This window comes from Salmo salar, chromosome 09 (genome assembly GCF_965601325.2).
Source record: "Salmo salar chromosome 09, fSalSal1, whole genome shotgun sequence".
Classification (NCBI taxonomy): domain Eukaryota; kingdom Metazoa; phylum Chordata; class Actinopteri; order Salmoniformes; family Salmonidae; genus Salmo; species Salmo salar.
The window spans coordinates 93,144,286-93,166,500 of NC_138299.1; the positions used below are offsets into that span (position 1 = coordinate 93,144,286).

At 42.6% G+C, this 22,215-nt stretch overlaps 1 protein-coding gene across 1 annotated transcript in view; it reads left to right on the plus strand.

Moving 5' to 3' along the window:
• LOC106612147 (transcription factor COE1) overlaps positions 1-22,215 on the plus strand; it is a 159,379-nt gene that overhangs the window by 109,164 nt on the left and 28,000 nt on the right. Inside the window, exon 10 of the mRNA XM_082956069.1 lies at positions 500-626. Within this exon, the coding sequence (XP_082812195.1) occupies positions 500-626 (127 nt within the window). The remainder of the gene's footprint in view (positions 1-499; positions 627-22,215) is intronic.

The window sequence follows — 22,215 nt, forward strand, 5'->3', positions numbered from 1 at the left end:
ATTTTTTGCACAAAAAATCAAAAAATCTATTTTTGCTTTGTCAATATGGGGTATTCTTGTACATTGATGTGGGGAAAAACGATGTCAACATTTTTAGAAGAAGGCTGTAACCTAACAAAATGTGGAAAAAGTCTAGGGGTCTGAATACTTTCCGAAGGCACTGTATAGAACTTGTTTTTATAAAAATGTTACTTAACCTTTTTTAAACTATGTCAGTTAAGAACAAATTCTTATTTACAATGAGATACAATGAATACACCGGCCAAACTCGGACAACGCTGGGCCAATTGTCCGACACCCTATGGGACTCCCAATCACGGCCGGTTGTGATACAGCCTAGAATCGAACCAGGGTCTGTAGTGACGCCTCTAGCACTGAGGTGCAGTGCCTTAGACCGTTGCGCAACTCTGGAGCCCCAAAATGTTATGGGGTCTGTAATGACAAGTGAAGTTGATATGTAATATTACAACCTCCTTTTGTCCCCTGTCCCCCTCCGTAGCTCATCACAGCCCACGCCATCCGGGTGCAGACTCCCCCAAGACACATCCCCGGGGTTGTAGAGGTCACGCTGTCATACAAGTCTAAACAGTTCTGCAAGGGCACACCTGGACGCTTCATATACACAGGTAAATACACCTTAATTTAACACACCTGACGCTACATATTCCCAGGTAAATACACCTTAATTTAACACACCTGACGTTACATATTCCCAGGTAAATACATCTTAATTTAACACACCTGATGCTACATATTCCCAGGTAAATACACCTTAATTTAACACACCTGACGTTACATATTCCCAGGTAAATACATCTTAATTTAACACACCTGACGCTACATATTCCCAGGTAAATACACCTTAATTTAGCATATACACTGGGGAGGAGAGGAGAGGGGGAGAGATGAGAGAAGAGGGGAGAAAGGGGAGAGAGGTGAGAGGAGAGAGGGGAGTGAGGAGAAATGAAATGAGAGGGGGAGAGAGGAGAGGGATAAGAGAGGAGTGGGGAGAAAGGGGAGTAAGGAGCAATGAAATGGGAGGAAAGGAGAGGAGATAGAAGGGTAGAAGGGACTATGGGATTACCATGGTCAGCCATCTTGGCCTCCTGGTTGGTGGTTGGCTCCAGTCTGGGTTTAGTGCCAGTGGGTAATCATATAGGACTGGCATGGTGTGGCCTGGCAGCTGGCAAGGGAATGGCACATTGACATACACACACACACACATACACATTCACACACACACTGGGGACAGCTGGTATCACTAATCAACTTGTGTTAGGGAGAGGAACCACATGCTGCCTGCTCACAGACCTAATTAATTCATCACACACACAATACTGCTGCTACTACTGGAATAAACACACACACACACACACACACACACACACACACACACACACACACACACACACACACACACACACACACACACACACACACACACACACACACACACACAGAGAGAGAGAAACACACAGACACACATACTGTACAGTCGTTGCCAAAAGTTTTGAGAATGACACAAATATTAATTTCCACAAAGTTTGCTGCTTCAGTGTTTTTAGATATTTTTGTCAGATGTTAGTATGGAATACTGAAGTATAATTGCAAGCATTTCATAAGTGTCAAAGGTTTTATTGACAATTACATGAAGTTGATGCAAAGAGTCAATATTTGCAGTGTTGACTCTTTTCAAGACCTCTGCAATCCGCCCTGGCATGCTGTCAATTAACTTCTGGGCCACATCCTGACTGATGGAAGCCCATTCTTGCATAATCAATGCTTGGAGTTTGTCAGAATTTGTGGGTTTTTGTTTGTTCACCCGCCTCTTGAGGATTGACCACAAGCACTCAATGGGATTAAGGTCTAGGGAGTTTCCTGGCCATGGACCCAAAATATCGATGTCTTGTTCCCCGAGCCACTTAGATATCCCTTTTGCCTTATGGCAAGGTGCTCCATCATGCTGGAAAAGGCATTGTTCGTCACCAAACTGTTCCTGGATGGTTGGGAGAAGTTGCTCTCGGAGGATGTGTTGGTACCATTCTTTATTCATGGCTGTGTTCATAGGCAAAATTGTGAGTAAGCCCACTCCCTTGGCTGAGAAGCAACCCCACACATGAATGGTCTCAGGATGCTTTACTGTTGGCATTGACACAGGACTGATGGTAGCGCTCACCTTGTCTTCTCCGGACAAGCTTTTTTCCGGATGCCCAAACAATCGGAAAGGGGATTCATCAGAGAAAATGACTTTACCCCAGTCCTCAGCAGTCCAATCCCTGTACCTTTTGCAGAATATCAGTCTGTCCCTGATGTTTTTCCTGGAGAGAAGCGGCTTCTTTGCTGCCCTTCTTGATACCAGGCCATCCTCCAAAAGTCTTCGCCTCACTGTGCGTGCAGATGCAATCACACCTGCCTGCTGCCATTCCTGGGAAAGCTCTGTACTGGTGGTGCCCCGATCCCGCAGCTGAATCAACTTTAGGAGACAGTCCTGGCGCATGCTGGACTTTCTTGGGCGCCCTGAAGCCTTCTTCACAACAATTGAACCGCTCTCTTCGAAGGTCTTGATGATCCGATAAATGGTTGATTTAGGTGCAATCTTACTGGCAGCAATATCCTTGCCTGTGAATCCCTTTTTGTGCAAAGCAATGATGACGGCACATGTTTCCTTGCAGGTAACCATGAGTGACAGAGGAAGAACAATGATTCCAAGCACCACCCTCCTTTTGAAGCTTCCAGTCTGTTATTCGAACTCAATCAGCATGACAGAGTGATCTTCAGCCTTATCCTCGTCAACACTCATACCTGTGTTAACGAGATAATCACTGACATGATGTCAACTGGTCCTTTTGTGGCAGGGCTGAAATGCAGTGGAAATGTTTTTGGGGGATTCAGTTCATTTTTATGGCAAAGAGGGACTTTGCAATTAATTGCAATTCATCTGATCACTCTTCATAACATTCTGGAGTATATGCAAATTGCCATCATACAAACTGAGGCAACAGACTTTGTGAAAATTATTATTTGTGTCATTCTCAAAACTTTTGGCCACGACTGTACACACACATAGAACAGGGAACGGGTAGAGAAAAGGAAACTGGGTGTATTTTCACATCCCTATTCACGTGTAAAGCAGTTTTTATTCTGGGCAGCCTGCTTTTCTCTCCTTCCCCCTCTCTCTCTCTCTCTCTTCTACAAGTCCATTTACATGTATCACCATTCATCAAAGAAGCTACAAGCCCTTCCTCTAGGCAGAGATGTAATGCTGTAATCCTGTGAGGTCTGTTAGGGGCTGTAAAGAGCTGTGAAGTGCTGGCAGGCTTCTGGCTATAGATTGGGTTTGTGTCCCAAATGGCACCCTATTCCCTGTATAGTGCAATCCTTTTGACATGAGCCCTATGGGTCCTGATTAAAAGTAATCCTCTATATAGATAATAGGATGCCATTTGGGATGCATGTTGGAGGTGTATGATGATGAACATCTCTCGTTCAGATGTCAATCCTTTCCTCTTCAGAATGCAGTCGCCACCACGCTTAGCAACCGCTTATCACTGCTGATATTAAAAGACCCTGCTGCTGGAGCACATATAAATCGAACAAAATGTTATTGGTCGTGTACACATATTTAGCAGATATTATCGCAGGTGCAGCGAAATGCTTATGTTTCTAGGTCTAACAGTGGTACTTAACAATACAAAACTGTGCACACAAATCCCCAGATATGAAAGGAAATAAGTTACGAAATACCAGAACGAGCAATGTCAGATTCCGGAATATAAATATACTGCATATACAGTACCAGTCAAAAGTTTGGACACACCAACTCATTCAAGGTTTTTTCTTCATTTTTACTATTTTCCACATTATAGAATAATAGTGAAGACATCAAAACTATGAAATAACACATATGGAATCATGTAGTAACCAAAAAAGTGTTAAACAAATCTAAATATATTTTATATTTGAGATTCTTCAAAGTAGCCACCCTTTGCCTTGTTGACAGCTTTGCACACTCTTGTCATTCTCTCAACCAGCTTCATGAATGCTTTTCCAACAGTCTTGAAGGAATTCCCACATATGCTGAGCACTGGTTTTCCTTCACTCTGCGGTCCAACTCATCCTAATCCATATAAATTGGGTTGAGGTCGGGTGATTGTGGAGGCCAGGTCATCTGATGGAGCACTCCATCACTCTCCTTCTAGGTCAAATAGCCCTTACACAGCCTAGAGGTGTGTTTTGGGTCACTGTCCTGTTGAAAAACAAATGATAGTCCCACTAAGCGCAAACCAGATGGGATGGCGTATTGTTGCAGAATGACGTGGTAGCCATGATGGTTAAGTGTGCCTTGAATTCTAAATAAATCACTAACAGTGTCACCAGAAAAGCACCACCACACCATCACACCTCCTCCACGCTTCACGGTGGGAACGACACATGCAGAGATCATCTGTTCACTTACTCTGCATCTCACAAAGACACAGATGTTGGAACCAAAAATCTCAAATTTTGACTCATCAGACCAAAGGACAGATTTCCACCGGTCGAATGTCCATTGCTTGTGTTTTTTGGCCCAAGCAAGTCTCTTCTTATTATCGGTATCTTTTAGTAGTGGTTTCTTTGCAGCAATTCGACCATTTAGGCCTGATTCACGCAGTCTCTTTTGATCAGCTGATGTTAGTTGAACTCTGTGAAGCATTTATTTGGGCTGCAATCTGAGGTGCAATTAACTCTAATGAACTTGTCTTCTGCAGCAGAGGTAACTCTGGGTGTTCCTTTCCTGTGGCAGTCCTCATGAGAACCAGTTTCATCATAGTGCTTGATGGTTTTTGCGACTGCACTTGAAAAAACTTTCTAGAAGTTCTAGAAATGTTCCGTATTGACTGACCTTCATGTCTTAAAGTAATGATGGACTGTCGTTTCTGTTTGCTTATTTGAGATGTTCTTGCCATAATATGGACTTGGTCTTTTACCAAATAGGGCTATCTTTTGTATACCCCCTTACCTTGTCACAACACAACTGATTGGCTCAAATGCATTAAGAATGAGAAAAATTCCACATATTAACTTTTAACAAGGCACACCTGTTAATTGAAATGCATTCCAGTTGACTACCTCATGAAGCTGTTTGAGTGAATGCCAAGAGCGTGCAAAGCAGGGTAGAGTACCGGGTGGTAGCCAGCTAGTAACAGTTACTAAGTTCAAGGCAGGGTACTGGGCGGAGGCCGGCTAGCGGTGACTATTTAACAGTCTGATGGCCTGGAGATATAAGCTGATTTTAGTCTCTCGGTCCCAGCTTTGATGCACAAGTACTGTCTCTGTCTTTTAAATGGTAGCAGGGTGAACAGGCCATGGCTCGGGTGGCTGAGAACCTTGATGATCTTCTTGGCCTTCATGTGACACAGGGTGCTGTAGATGTCCTGGAGGGCAAGCATTGCCCTGGTGATGCGTTGGGCTGACCGCACCACCCTCTGGAGACCCTTGCGGTTGTAGACGGTGCAATTGCCGTACCAGGAGATGATACAGTCTGACAGGATGCTCTCATTGGTGCATTTGTAGTACTTTGTGAGGGACTGAGGGGCCATGTGGAATTTCTTCAGCCTCCTGAGGTTGAAGAGGTGCTGTTGCGCCTTCTTCACCACACTGTCTGTGTGGATAGATCATTTTAGGTTGTCAGGGATATGCACGCCGAAGATCTTGAAGCTTTCCACCTTCTCCAATGCAGCCCGTCAATGTGGATAGGGGTGTGCTCCGTCTAATGTCTCCTGAAGTCCACGATCAGCTCCTTTGTTTTGTTGATGTTGAGGGAGAGGTTATTTTCCTGGCACAACCCCTTCAGGGCCCTCATTTCCTCCCTCTAGACTGTCTCATCGTTGTTGGTAATCAGGCCTACCACTGTTGTGTTGTCAGCAAACCTGATGATTGAGTTGGAGGCGTGCGTGGCCCCGCAGTCATGGGTGAACAGGGAGTACAGGAGGGACCTAAGCACGCACCCTTGTGGGGCCCCCAGTGTTGAGGATCAGCATGGTGGAGGTGTTGTTGCCTACCTTCACGAACCTGGGGTCGACCATTCAGGAAGTCCAGGACCCAGTTGCACAGGGCGGGGTTCAGACCCAAGGCCGTGAGCTTAGTGCTTCATGATGACAGAAGTGAGTGCTATGGGTGATAGTCATTTAGTTCATTTACCTTCGTATTCTTGGGTACAGGAACAATGGTGGACATCTTGAAACAAGTTGGGACAGCAGTCTGGGATAGGGTGAGATTTAATATGTCCATAAACACTGCACATGCTCTGATGACGCGGCTTGGGTACCGTCTGGGCCGGCAGCCTAGCGAGGGTTAACAGGCTTAAATGTCTTACTCCGTCGGCCATAGAGAACGAGAATTCACAATCCTTGTGAGCAGCGATGGCCCGCGTTCGTGGCTCTGTTTTTTCATCGAAGCGGGGAGAAGAAGGTGTTTAGCTTGTCCGGGAGCAAGACGTGGGAGAGAGACCTCAGTGTCCGCAACGTGGCTGGCTTTCCCTTTATCATCCATGATGGTCTGGAGTCCCTGCCCCATACAGTGCCTTGTAAAAGTATTGACCCCCCTTGGCATTTTTCCTATTTTGTTGCTTGACAACCTGGAATTAAAATGTATTTTTGGGGGGTTTGTATCATTTGATTTACACATGCCTACCACTTGAAGCTGCAAAATATGTTTTAATGTGAAACAAACAAGAAATAAGACAAAGAAACTGAAAACTTTAGTGTGCATACCTATTCACCCCCCCCCCCCCCCCCCCCCCCAAAAAAAAAGTCAATACTTCGTAGAGCCACCTCTTGCAGTAATTACAGCTGCAAGTCTCTTGGGGTATGTCTCTATAAGCTTGGCACATCCAGCCACTGGAATTTTTGCCCATTCTTCAAAGCAAAACTGCTCCAGCTCCTTCAAGTAGGATGGGTTCCGCTGGTGTACAACAATCTTTAACCTCTATGGGACCGGCGGGACGAATTCGTCCCACCTACGTAACATCCACTGCCAGCCTGTGGCGCGATTTTCAAAATCTTCAAAATCCTATTACTTCAATTTCTCAAACATATGACTATTTTACAGCCATTTAAAGATAAGACTCTCGTTAATCTAACCACACTGTCCGATTTCAAAAAGGCTTTACAACGAAAGCAAAACATTAGATTATGTCAGCAGAGTACCAAGCCAGAAATAATCAGACACCCATTTTTCAAGCCAGCATATAATGTCACCAAAACCCAGAAGACAGCTAAATGCAGCACTCACCTTTGATGATCTTCATCAGATGACAACCCTAGGACATTATGTTATACAATACATGCATGTTTTGTTCAATCAAGTTCATATTTATATCAAAAACCAGCTTTTTACATTAGCATGTGACGTTCAGAACTAGCATACCCCCCGCAAACTTACGGGGAATTCGCTAACATTTTACTAAATTACTCACGATAAACGTTCACAAAAAGCATAACAATTATTTTAAGAATTATAGATACAGACCTCCTCTATGCACTCGATATGTCCGATTTTAAAATAGCTTTTTGGTGAAAGCACATTTTGCAATATTCTAAGTACATAGCCCAGGCATCACGGGCTCGCTATTTAGACACCCGGCAAGTTTAGCACTCACCATAATCATATTTACTATTATAAAAATGTCATTACCTTTTGTTGTCTTCGTCAGAATGCACACCCAGGACGTCTACTTCAATAACAAATGTTGGTTTGGTCCAAAATAATCCATCGTTATATCCGAATAGCGGCGTTTTGTTCGTGCGTTCCAGACACTATCCGAAATAGTAAAGAAGTGTCGCGCGCTTGGGGCAATTCCTGACAATAAAATTCAAAGTATTCGATTGCCGTACGTCGAAGCATGTCAACCGCTGTTTAAAATCAATTTTTACGTCATTTTTCTCGTAGAAAAGCGATAAAATTCCGACAGGGAATCTCCTTTTCGGCAAACAGAGGAAAAAATCCCAAAGGCGGGGGCGGTCGGGGTCACGCGCATAAGCTAGTGTCTCTTGATGGGCCACTTGAGAAAGGCGATAATGTGTTTCAGCCTGGGGCTGGAATGACGACATTCTCTTTTTTCCCGGGCTATGAGAGCCTATGGACGACGTGGGAAGTGTCACGTTAGAGCAGAGATCCTTAGTAAATGATAGAGATGGCAAAGAAGTTCCAGAAATGGTCAGACAGGCCACTTCCTGTAAAGGAATCTCTCAGGTTTTGACCTGCCATTTGAGTTCTGTTATACTCACAGACACCATTCAAACAGTTTTAGAAAATTTAGGGTGTTTTCTATCCATATGTAATAAGTATATGCATATTCTAGTTACTGAGTAGGAGTGGTAACCAGATTAAATCGGGTATGTTTTTTATCCAGCCGTGTCAATGCTGCCCCCTAGCCCTAACAGGTTAAGTCATAGCACAGATTCTCAATTGGATTGAGGTCTGGGCTTTGACTAGGCCATTCCAAGACATTTAAATGTTTTCCCCTTAAACCACTCGAGAGATGCTTCAGCAGTATGCTTAGGGTCATTGTCCTGCTGGATGGTGAACCTCCGTCCCAGTCTCAAATCTCTGGAAGACTGAAACAGGTCACCCTCAAGAATTTCCCTGTATTTAGCGCAATCCATCATTCTTTCAATTCTGACCAGTTTCCCAGTCCCTGCCGATGAAAAACATCCCCACAGCATGATGCTGCCACCACCATGCTTCACTGTGGGGATAGTTTTCTCGGGGTGATGAGAGGTGTTGGGTTTGCGTCAGACATAGCATTTTCCTTGATGGCCAAAAAGCTAAATTTTAGTCTCATCTGACCAGAGTACTTCTTCCATATGTTTGGGGAGTCTCCCACACACCTTTTGGCAAACACCAAACGTGTTTGCTTATTTTCTTCTTTAAGCAATGGCTTTTTTTTTGGCCACTCTTCTGTAAAGCCCAGCTCTGTGGAGTGTATGGCTTAATGTGGTCCTATGGACAGATACTTCAAACTCTGCTGTGGAGCTTTGCAGTTCCTTCAAGGTTATCTTTGGTCTCTTTGTTGCCTCTCTGATTAATGCCCTCCTTGTCTGGTCTGTGAGTTTTGGTGGGCAGTAATCTCTTGGCAGGTTTGTTGTGGTGCTTTATTCTTTGTATTTTTTAATAATGGATTTAATGGAGCTCTGTGGGATGTTCAAAGTTTCTGATATTTTTTTAGAACCCAACCCTGATCTGTACTTCTCCACAACTTTGTCCCTGACCTGTTTGGAGAGCTCCTTGGTCTTAATGGTGCCACTTGCTTGGTGGTGCTCATTGCTTAGTGGTGTTACAGACTCTGGTGCCTTTCAGAACAAGCTTATATATACTGCGATCATGTGGCAGATCATGTGACACATAAATAAAGTTCACCTGTGTGCAATCTAACTAATTATTTGACTTCTGAAGGTAATTGGTTGCACCAGATCTTATTTAGGGGCTACATAGCAAAGTGGGTGAATACATATGCAGGCACCACTTTTCTGTTTGTTTTTAATTTGTATTTTTGAAACAAGTAATTTTTTTCATTTCACCTCACCAATTTGGACTATTTTCTGTATGTTCATTACATGAAATCCAAATAAAAAATACATTTAAATTACTGGTTGTAATGCAACAAATAGGAAAAACGCCAAGGGGGATGAATACTTTTGCAAGGCACTGTACGTCTTGTATCTGGGCCGTTGAATTGCGACTCCACTTTGTCTCTGTACTGTCATTTTGGCTGTTTAATTGCCTTACGGATATCTGTTTGTACACATCCATGTTCCCAGTCACCTTGCCGTGGATAAATGTGGTGGTTCGCGCTTTCAGTTTTGCGTGATTGCTGCCACGGTTTCTAGTTTGGATAGGTTGTAATCCTCACAGTGGGAACAACATCCTCTATGCACTTCCTGATGAACTCAGTCACCGAGTCAGTGTATATGTCAATACTATTCTCATTACGGGTAGTTGCTAAGAATTGGGTGCACACACACACGCACACATGCACGTACACTCATACAAAGACCAATGCTCTCACTCTGGCAATCGCTCTCGCTCTCTCTCTCTGACATCGACAGACAGACAGACAGACAGACAGACACATTAAGAGTAGTATTTCTGGGTCTAGTACTGATTAGGTGTGAAGCATCAGTCATCAGTCAGGAGGCTGAGGATGCTGTTAGAACAGGACAGGGACAGGACAAGACTAAAATACAGCAACAGAATATTAACAACCGGAAAGACTCTAAATGTGTCCCAAATGGCTCCCTTTATAAAGTCCATAGAGCCCTGGTCAAAAGTAGTGCACTAGATAGGGAATAGTGTTCCATTTAACTCCCATTCTCTCTATGTTCTATCTGACTACTATTCCACAGGGGGGTGGAAAGAGCCAGAAGTTGTTTGTCATTTTTATATCGGGAGGAACTGTGAAATGGAAGAACTTCAGTCTGTACCTGTATTACTGGCATTAGTATCAGTGTGTAGTATAGATGGACCATAGATAGATAGATAGATAGATAGATAGATAGATAGATAGATAGATAGATAGATAGATAGATAGATAGATAGATAGATAGATAGATAGATAGATAGATAGATAGATAGATAGATAGATAGATAGATAGATAGATAGATAGATAGATAGATAGATAGATAGATAGATAGATAGATAGATAGATAGATAGATAGATAGATAGATAGATAGATAGATAGATAGATAGATAGATAGATAGATAGATAGATAGATAGATAGATAAATAGTGGCTGTGTGCTTCTCTCTCTCTCTCTCTCTCTCTCTCTCTCTCTCTCTCTGTGTAAGAGTTGAGTGCAGTAGCGAAGTGGTCTATTACTTTCTCTCCTTCCCATTTGTGAATTCAGTCCTTTATTGAGCTGCCGTGGAGTCTGCTGTTGATTAAAACTTCTGTATTCTCCTGGTAGAGATGGGGAGCATGCCACATACACACACACACAGTCAGACACAGTTCCTAAACAACCTCCATATTATGGGGATATTGAAATGAGATTCAGGGTTTAAACACTATCTCCTGCTAAATGGAATGGTAGGAAGGAATTGGAATGTCCAGATGGTGGAACACCACATTATAATCTACCCTAAAGATCAGTATTGGATTTATGTTGATTATAGGATTTTCCATTTTGTGCTTTTATGATGGGTTAGATTATAAAATACTGTTTGCTATAGGTCTAGTAATCTTACTGTAATCTTAATTCCTAGATTAGTTGAACTTTTTCTATTATCATAGTGAAATGTCATATTTATATACATTCATTGGTAAAATTCTAAAGCATCTGTTTAAAAGTAAAGCAGGCAGGCTTTCCTTTATAAAAAATAAGCAATCCATTCTATGGGTCTGAATTTCCTGATGTTTTATCCTCTTGACATGTTCAAGTTATGTGTAATTTAGTCTGTCTGATCCTCCAAATAAACTCAATCACCGGAGAAATGGATCAAAACAAGATTGTATGGAATTGATTTAGGTTGGGGGAAGGGTCAGTGTGTGTGTGTGAGTGAGTGAGTGAGTGTGTGTGTGTGCATGCACGCGTGCGTGTGTGTGTATGTGTGAAGAATGAAGCAGTAATACTATTGAACCTCCAGTGGCTGAATCGATCCTTAGCCAGCTATCATGAGTTCCCACCTGAACACTGGAGAACAGAAGGCGGGAGGAAGGGAGGGAAAGGAGAAGAGAATGGCTTATGAAGGTATTGAGAGAGAGAGAGAGAGAGAGAGAGAGAGAGAGAGAGAGAGAGAGAGAGAGAGAGAGAAAAGGGTTGAGAGCATCATCATCATCCCTCCCTAACTCATACTCTCCCTTCTCTTCCTCCATCCTGCCCTAACTCATACATTCTCTCCCCACTCCTCCTCCCCCCTCCCTAATGCATACATACTCTCCCCTCTACTCCTCCCTCCCTAACTCATACATGCTCTCCCCGCTCCCCCTCTTCCCTCCCTAACTCATACATGCTCTCCCCTCTACTCCTCCCTCCCTAACTCATACTCTCCCCTCTACTCCTCCCTCCCTAACTCATACTCTCCCCTCTACTCCTCCCTCCCTAACTCATACATGCTCTCCCCGCTCCTCCTCCTCCCTCCCTAACTCATACATTCTCTCCCCGCTCCTCCCCCCAACTCATACATACTCTCCCCTCTTCTCCTCCCTCCCTCCCTAATTCATACATACTCTCCCCTCTTCTCCTCCCTCCCTCCCTAACTCATACATACTCTCCCCTCTCCTCCGTCCCTCCCTAACTCATACTCTCCCCTCTCCTCCTCTTCCTCTTCCCTCCCTAACTAATTTCCTACCATCTATTCCAGTTAAATATGAAGCATTATGGATGGTGGTGTGGATGTGGATGTGGCTTCATGAAACTTCCATATGTATTGATCCTGATGATGGAGCTGATCGAGTTGATTGGGAGGTGAATCCCTACCGTTGCTGATTATAAAGTTAATGATGTTTTCATGTTTACTGGTTAGGATTGGGTCTTTTTGGAGAGTGACGTGATTAATGCGTCTCTCTCTCTATCTTGCCCCCTCTGTCTCTCTCTCTAACTTGCCCTATCTCTCTCTCTGTCTGTCTTGCCCTCTATCTCTCTCTATCTTGCCCTCTCTCTCTATCTTGCTCTCTCTCTCTATCTTGCTCTCTTTCACACACAGACACACAGACAGACAGACTACGTAGATTTTCATATCTAAAAGGCTGTGTTGCGACATATCCTGCGTCATAATATCTTGTGAAAAATCATAGACCCTCAGCTGGTTAGGGCAATAAGCACACAGGACTAATCCTAGTCTGAATCCTATTTACGACTTAAAGGGGTCAGAGGAGACAAAATTATGTCAACTATTATTGTTCAGTAATATTTGAAGATGTGATCTTCTCATTGTTTTGGCGTGATTCATACCCTTAACTGGCCTATACTGATGTTTCACTATGACCTAGTCTCTCTCTCAACTCCCTCTTTTCTCAGTATATCTCTCCAGGCTCCCATTTGCCTATGCCATGGTCAACCTCTCTCTTCATGTGACTTATTTTTCTTTCTCTCTGTCCATATCATTGGAGAGGGAGAAAGAGAGAATCAAATCAAATCAAATTGTTTGTCACATGCGCCGAATTCTACAGGTGTAGACCTTACAGTGAAATGCTCACTTATAATGCAGTTTTAAGAAAAATACCTGCTAAGTAAAAAATAATAATAATAATTGATGAGTAAAAAATAAGAAATAGAAGTAACAAATAATAAAACAACAGCTGTAGAATAACATTAGCAAGGCTATATACAGAGATCATGCGACAGAGAGAGAGGGAGATGATCCACACTCAGACACTTTATTGTACAGTGGCTTGCGAAAATATTCACCCCCTTAGCATTTTTCCTATTTTGTTGCCTTACAACCTGGAATTAAAATGGATTTTGGGGGGGTTTGTATCATTTGATTTACACAACATGCCCACCATTTTGAAGATGAAAAATATTTTTATTGTGAAACAAACAAGAAATAAGAAAAAAAAACAGAAAACTTGAGCGAGCATAACTATTCACCCCCCCAAAGTCAATACTTTGTAGAACCACGTTTGGCAGCAATTACAGCTGCAAGTCTCTTGGGGCATGTCTCTATAAGCTTGGCACATCTATCCACTAGGATTTTTGCCCATTCTTCAAGTCAAAACTGCTCCAGCTCTTTCAAGTAGGATGGATTCCGCTGGTGTACAGCAATCTGTAAGTCATAGCACAGATTCTCAATTGGATTGAGGTCTGGGTTTTGACTAGACCATTCCAAGACATTTAAATGATTCCCCTTAAACCACTCAAGCGTTGCTTTAGCAATATGCTTAGGGTCATTGTCCTGCTGGATAGTGAACCTCTGTCCCAGTCTCAAATCTCAGGAAGACTGAAACAGGTCACCCTCAAGAATTTCCCTGTATTTAGCGCCATCCATCATTTCTTCAATTCTGAACAGTTTCCCAGTTCCTGCCGATGAAAAATATCCCCACAGCATGATGCTGCCACCACCATGCTTCACAGTGGGGATGGTTTTCTCGGGGTGATGAGAGGTGTTGGGTTTGCGCCAGATATATTGTTTTCCTTGATGGCATAAAAGCTCAATTTTAGTCTCATCTGACCGAGTACCTTCTTCCATATGCTTGTGGAGTCTCCCACATGCCTTTTGGCGAACACCAAACGTGTTAGCTTATTTTTTTCTTTAACCTTTCTGGGAAGGGGGTTCCGCTAGCGGAACACTTGGCCTACAGCCAGTGAAATTGCAGGGCGCCAAATTCAAACAACAGAAATCTCATAATTAAAATTCCTCAAACATACAAGTATTATACACCATTTTAAAGATAAACTTCTCATTAATCCAACCACAGTGTCCGATTTCAAAAAGGCTTTACAGTGAAAGCACACCATGCGATTATGTTAGGTTAGTGCCTAACCACAAAAACCATACAGCCATTTTCCAACGAAGGAGAGGTGTCACAAAAGTCAGAAGTAGCATTAACATTATTCACTTACCTTTGATGATCTTCATCTGATGGCACTCCCAGGTCTCCATGTTAGACAATAAATGTTTGTTTTGTTCGATAAAGTTCATCTTTATGTCCATATACCTCATTTTTGTTCGCGCATTTAGTCCAGTAATCTAAATGCACAAAGCGCAGGCACAAAGTCTAGACGAAAAGTCAAAAATGTTCAATTTTAGTTCGTAGAAACATGTCAAACAATGTTTCTAATCAATCCTTAGGGTGTTTTTATCATAAATATTCAATAATGTTTCAACCGGACAATACTGTTTTCATTAGAAAGGAAAGGGAACGGAGCTCGCGCTCACGGCCACGCGCATGACTAAAGGCTTTCACCTGGGCCATCTGCTTAGAGTGCTCTTATTCACTCCCCTTTCACAATAGAAGCCTGAAACAACTTCTAAAGACTGTTGACATCTAGTGGAAGCCTTAGGAAGTGCAATCTGACCCCACCGACACTGGATATTCGATAGGCATTCACTTAAACTACAAACCTCAGAATTCCCACTTCCTGGTTGGATTTTTCTCGGGTTTTCGCCTGCGATATGAGTTCTGTTATACTCACAGACATTATTTTAACAGATTTGGAAACTTTACAGTGTTTTCTATCCAAATCTACTAATTGTATGCATATTCTAGCTTCTGGGCCTGAGTAACAGGCAGTTTACTCAATGCACGCTTTTCATCCAAACTTCCCAATGCTGCCCCCTATCCCTAAAGAGTTTTAAGCAATGGCTTTTTTTCTGACCACTCTTCCGTAAAGCCCAGCTGTGGAGTGTACGGCTTAAAGTGGTCCTATGGACAGATACTCCAATCTCTGCTGTGGAGCTTTGCAGCTCCTTCAGGGTTATCTTTGCTCTCTTTGTTGCCTCTCTGATTAATGCTCTCCTTGCCTTTCACTTCACAAATTTGTACTATTTTCTGTATGTCCATTACATGAAATCCAAATAAAAAATCAATTTAAATTACAGGTTGTAATGCGATAAAATAGGGAAAATGCCAAGGGGGATGAATATTTTTGCAAGGCACTGTACATCTGTATTTTATCTGGGAGTCTATCATAAAGAGCCTGGCAGGCCTGCAGGAGCAAGCTTCTCCACCAGCTCTCCAAGGGCTTGTTTCTGGGGTCCGGTGGGTAAGGCTGTCTCCTCAGAAGGGAGGCGAGTTGGGCTTGCACCCTCAGAAAATACCCTGGCTGGGGCCTACGGGGCCTACAGATGGTAAGCAGAGAGAGACACACACACAGAGGCTGTTCACAGGAATAGAGGAATAGAGAGTAGAGGTATAGAGGAATAGACGTATAGAGGAATAGAGGAATAGAGGAAATGAGAATAGAGAAATAGAGGAATAGAGTAATAGAGGAATAGAGGTATAGAGGATAGAGATATAGAGGAATAGAGGAATAGAGGAAATGAGAATAGAGAAATAGAGGAATAGAGTAATAAAGGAATAGAGGTATAGAGGATAGAGGTATAGATGAATAGAGGAATTGTCACGTCCTGACCATAGAAAGCTGTTCTTTTCTATGGTAGAGTAGGTCAGGGCGTGACAGGGGGGGGGGGGGGGGGTATTCTAGTTTAGATTTTCTAGGTTGTTTTGTTATAGTTTTGGTATTTCTATGTTAGGTTTGTTTGGGATGATCTCCAATTAGAGGCAGCTGGTCATCGTTGGCTCTAATTGGAGATCATACTTAAGTAGTTGTTTTTCCCACCTGTTTTTGTGGAGATTGTTTTGAGTTAGTGTATGTTGCACCGCTTTCTCACGGTTTGTTGTTTTGTTTATTAGTCTATTTATATGTCTTGCATAGTTTCAAAGTTAAAATAAAGAATATGTGGAACGATACACATGCTGCGCTTTGGTCCGATTCTTCAGACAGCCATGACAGGAATAGAGGCTAGAGGTATAGAGGAATAGAGGAAATGAGAATAGAGGATATAGAGAATAGAGGAATACAGAATAGAGGAATGGAGAATAGAGGTATATAGGAAGAGAGAAGAGAATAGAGGAATAGAGAATAGATGAATAGAGAATAGAGGAATGTGTTCCTATAGTGATATACTCTCTGGGATAGTGAGACCAAGCTGTGTAATTACTTATATTAGTTGTTGATCAGCACATGTGAACAACATTGTTAGAGAGACCACAGGACACACACACACTTTCTATCTCATCTCTGGTGCAGTTTATTAACCGCTAAGGCTGCTGACTGTGACTGTATTATCTACTTCATTTGCTTTGGCAATGTTAACATATGTTTCCCATGCCAATAAAGCCCTTTGAATTGAAATTTAATTGCATTACTGTACTGAATCACTCCTCTCTGTCTCTCTCTCAATTCAATTCAATTGGCCTTATTGGCATGACGTAACATTGTACATTTTGCCAAAGCTTACTTTGGATATTTACAATATTAAAATAATAATAATCAAAATTGTCAACGGGACAACAGTAACAACAATAACCAAGGGTCAAAATAACCATTGAAAAATAACAATAAGCATAGAGGACATGTGCAGGTTGGTTGGTCTGTCAGACACTGTCCCTCAACTTATGGCAGGCAGCAATGTAGTGCGCTGCCAACCCACAGCTCTCTGCGTCCTCCCCCAACAGGACAGGTAGCCTATCCTCATCAGAGAGGTCTTTGAAACCTTGAATAAGGGTTGCACCGCCTTTCCTCTACAGGGAGACAGGTTTTCCTGTGTCTACCCTTCTCACTGAGCCTGTACTTTGTCAAGGTTTTGATCAGTAACCATGGTCAAATAGTTAGTCACGGTGTACTGTTGATTTAGGGCCAGATAGCACTGCATTTTGCTTTGTGCTTGTGTTTCCCAATAAGCAATGTCATTTTGTTTTGACTGTGTTATAATTTGTTTATTCTGATTGATTGGATGTTCTGGTCCTGAGGCCTTCAGTGTGTTAGTGGAACAGGTTTGTGAACTCAGCCCCAGGACCAGCTGGATGAGGAGACTGTTTTCTTTGCTCAGCTCTTGGTATTGCAGGGCTTAGACTTACAGAATCTTACAGATCTCTGCATACAGGGTTTCAATGGGGTGTTTTATCACATTTCAGGTGAGACCCAGATGCAGACAACGTCAAAGTAACAACAGTTTATTACTCCAACAGGGGCAGGCAAAAGACAGGTCAAGGGCAGGCAGGGGTCAGTAATCCAGATAGGTGGGGCAAAGGTACAGGACGGCAGGCAGGCTCAGGGTAGGCAGAGGTCAGTAATCCAGATAGGTGGGGCAAAGGTACAGGACGGCAGGCAGGTTCAGGGTAGGCAGAGGTCAGTAATCCAGATAGGTGGAGCAAAGGTACAGGACGGCAGGCAGGCTCAGGGTAGGCAGAGGTCAGTAATCCAGATAGGTGGGGCAAAGGTACAGGACGGCAGGCAGGTTCAGGGTCAGGTCAGGCAGAGGTCAGTAATCCAGATAGGTGGAGCAAAGGTACAGGACGGCAGGCAGGCTCAGTGTAGGCAGAGGTCAGTAATGCAGATAGGTGGGGCAAAGGTACAGGACGGCAGGCAGGTTCAGGGTAGGCAGAGGTCAGTAATCCAGATAGGTGGGGCAAGGAACAGGATGTCAGGCAGGCTCAGGGCAGGCAGAAAAGGTCAAAACCGGGAAACTAGAAAACAGGAACAATTGAGAGACAGAAACAGAGGGGAAAAACTCTGGTAGGCTTGACAAAACAAAATGAACTGACAGACAGAGAACACAGGTATAAATACACAGGAGATAATGGGGAAGATGGGCGACACCTGGAGGGGGGTGGAGACAATCACAAAGACAGGTGACCAGTAAAAGGGGTTATTTGTCATTGTAGTTTGGTCAGGGCGTGGCAGGGGATGTTTGTTTTGTGTGTTTCAGTGTTTTTGGTTTAGGTTCTATGTTTTCTATTTCTATGTTTAAATCTAGTTTTCTATTTCTATGTTGGGGTTTTGGTAGGACCTCCAATTAGAGGGAGCGGGTTGTCGTTGCCTCTAATTGGAGGCCATATTTAGTTGGGGTTTGTTTCACTTGTGTTTTGTGGGTGGATGTTTTCATGTATAGCCTGTGTTGCCTTACGGAACTGTTTCGACGTTTTGTTAAAGTGTCTTCTTTAAGTAAATTAAGAAGATGATCACTATACCCGCTGCGCCTTGGTCCAATCCTTACGACGCCCATGACAGGGTGTGACAGTTTGTCCCATTTGGTGAAATCTTGTTTTGCATGTCAAATCAAATCAAATTTTATTTGTCACATACACATGGTTAGCAGATGTTAATGTGAGTGTAGCGAAATGCTTGTGATTCTAGTTCCGACCATGCAGTAACATCTAACAAGTAATCTAACCTAACAATTTCACAACAACTACCTTATAAAACACAAGTGTAAAGGAATGAATAAAAATATAAATATAATATATGAATGAGCGATGGCCGAACGGCATAGGCAAGATGCAGTAGATGGTATAGAGTACAGTATATACATATGAGATGAGTAATGTAGGGTATGTAAACATTATATAAGTGGCATTGTTTAACTTCTATGGGCTAGGTGGGACACGCCAGTGAAATATCAGGGCGGCAAATTCAAAAACAACAAAAAGTCATAATTCAACTTTCTCAAACATACAACTATTTTACACCATTTTAAAAATACACTTCTCCTTGATGTAAACACATTGTCCGATTTCAAAAAGGCTTTACAGCGAAAGCAAAACATTAGATTATGTTAGGAGAGTACATAGACAAAAATAATCACACAGCCATTTTCTAAGCAAGGACATGTGTCAATAAAACCCAAAACACAGCTAAATGAAGCACTAACCTTTGACGATCTTCAGCAGATGACACTCCTAGGACATTATGTTACACAATACATGTATGTTTTGTTCGATAAAGTTCATATTTATATCCAAAAACCCCATTTTACATTGGCGTGTGATGTTCAGAAAATGTATTCCCACCAAAACGTTCGTTGAATGTGCACATCAATTTACAAAAATACTCATCATAAACGTTGACAAAATATATAACAATTATTTAAAGAATTATAGATGGACTACCACTGGATGCAACCGCTGTGTCAGATTTTAAAATAGCTTTACGGAGAAAGCACATTTTTCAATATTCTGAGTACATAGCTCAGCCATCACGGTGAGCTATTCAGACACCCGCCAAATTCCGGGCAACCTAAACTCAGAATTAGTATTAGAAATATTGTATTACCTTTGCTGATCTTCGTCAGAATGCACTCCCAGGACTGCTACTTCCACAAGAAATAATCCATATTTAAGTACAAATACCTCCATTTGTTCGTGCGTACAGATCACTTATCCAAAGGCATAACGCATGAGCGCGGAACGAGAGTCGAAAAGTCTAAATGTTCCATTACCGTACTTAGAAGCATGTGAAACGCTGTTTAAAATCAATCTTTATGGTATTTTTAACGTAAAATTGCGATAATATTCCAACAGGACAGTAGCATATTCATTCAAGAAGAAAAAGAAGGTGACAGGAAAATGCTCAAACCACTTTCTGAAGGCTTTAGACAGCCAATGGAAGCCTTAGGAAGTGCAACATCACCCCACAGACACTGTAGCTTCGATAGAGAATCAAAAGAAGAACTACAATTCTCAGACTTTCCACTTCCTGCTTAGATTTTTCTCTGGTTTTTGCCTGCCATATAAGTTCTGTTATACTCACAGACACCATTCAAACAGTTTTAGACACTTCAGAGTGTTTTCTATCCAAATCTACTAATAATATGCATATTCTCATTTCTGGGCAAGAGTAGTAACCAGTTTAAATCGGGTACATTTTTATCCAGCCGTGAAAATACTGCCTCCTAGCCCAGACAGGTTAAAGTGGAGGAGGTTCTGCTTGCAGTTGGTGAACAGGTAGGAGCTAAATTTATACATTCCGCTTCCAGAATGAACAAAGCTCTGGTTGTGTTCATGAAAAGAGCAAATTTGGTGGGTAGACTCATTGCTAGTGGAATATTGAGGATTTGGGGTATAAGAGCTTTGCGTGCCCACATAAAGGCCGTAGACAAGGTGAGGGTACAAGTGCCCGTGGGGTAAACTGAGGTCAACGTACAGGGGGCAATGAGACACAGGCAGCAGAGGCTGGGCCTAGTCATGCCAGGGATGGTGGTGTAGATGAGGCTGGGCCTAGTTAGGCTAGAGATTAGTCAGGTTATGCTAGTGGATGAGGAGAGTATAGTGGGGAAATGTAAGAGACTAGGGGGAGGAGGAGGGTGTCAAGTGGAAAAGGAAAAAGGGGGAGAAGAAAGGAGGTGGGAAGGGAGAGGCTGGGGTGGTCAAAGGCACCAAGGAACCTTTGCCTGGTGCTGGGGGGGAGGCCCTGACCAGAGAGGAAGGGCAGGTGATCAGGATGGGAGATGGAGATGAGGAGGAAAGTGAGTCTGAGGAAGAGGATGATGACGAGGCTGATTTTTGCTGTTCGTTCCAATCATTGGCAGCAGAGAACTGGAAGGAATGAGGCCAAATGAGGAATTGGCTTTGGGGGTGACCAGTGAAATATACCTGCTGGAGCGCGTGCTACGGGTGGGTGCTGCTATGGTGACCAGTGAGCTGAAATAAGGCGGGGCTTTACCAAGCAAAGACTTATAGATGACCTGGAGGCAGTGTGTTTTGCGACGAATATGAAGTGAGGGCCAGCCAACGAGAGCATACAGGTCGCAGTGGTGGGTAGTATATCCTGTTATGGCTAGGCGGAACCCCTCGACAATATCCGGTGAAATGGCAGAGCACTAAATTCAAAAACAATTATTTGAAATATTTAACTTTCATACAATCACAAGTGCAATACACCAAATTAAAACTTAACTTCTTGTTAATCCAACCACAGTGTCCGATTTCAAAAAGGCTTTATGGCGAAAGCATACCTTGTGATTATGTTAGGTCAGCGCCTAGTCACAAAAAAACATTCAGCCATTTTCCAGCCAAAGAGAGGAGTCACAAAAAGCAGAAATAGAGATAAAATTAATCACTAACCTTTGATGATTTTCATCAGATGGCAGTCATAGGACTTCATGTTACACAATACATGTATGTTTTGTTCGATAAAGTTCATATTTATATCCAAAAATCTCAGTTTACATTGGTGCGTTATGTTCAGTAATGTTTTGCCTATAAAACATCCGGTGATTTTGCAGAGAGCCACACCAATTTACAGAAATACTCATCATAAACGTTGATGAAAGATACAAGTGTTATGCAGAGAATTAAAGATAAACTTCTCCTTAATGCAACCACTGTGTCAGATTTCAAAAAAGCTTTACGGCAAAAGCACACCTTGCAATAATCTGAGCACAGTGCTCAGCCACCAAAACAAGCCATACAGATACCCGCCATGTTGTGGAGTCAACAAAAGTCAGAAATAGCATTATAAATATTCACTTACCTTTGATGATCTTCATCGGAATGCACTCCCAGGAATCCCAATTCCACAATAAATGTTTGTTTTGTTTCGATAAAGTCCATATTTATGTCCAAATACCTCCTTTTTGTTTGCACGTTCAGTTCACTAATCCAAATGCACACGTGCGCGAGCACTAAGTTCAGACGAAAAGTCAAAAAAGTTCCATTACAGTTCGTAAAAACATGTCAAACGATGTATAGAATCAATCTTTAGGACGATTTTATCATAAATCTTCAATAA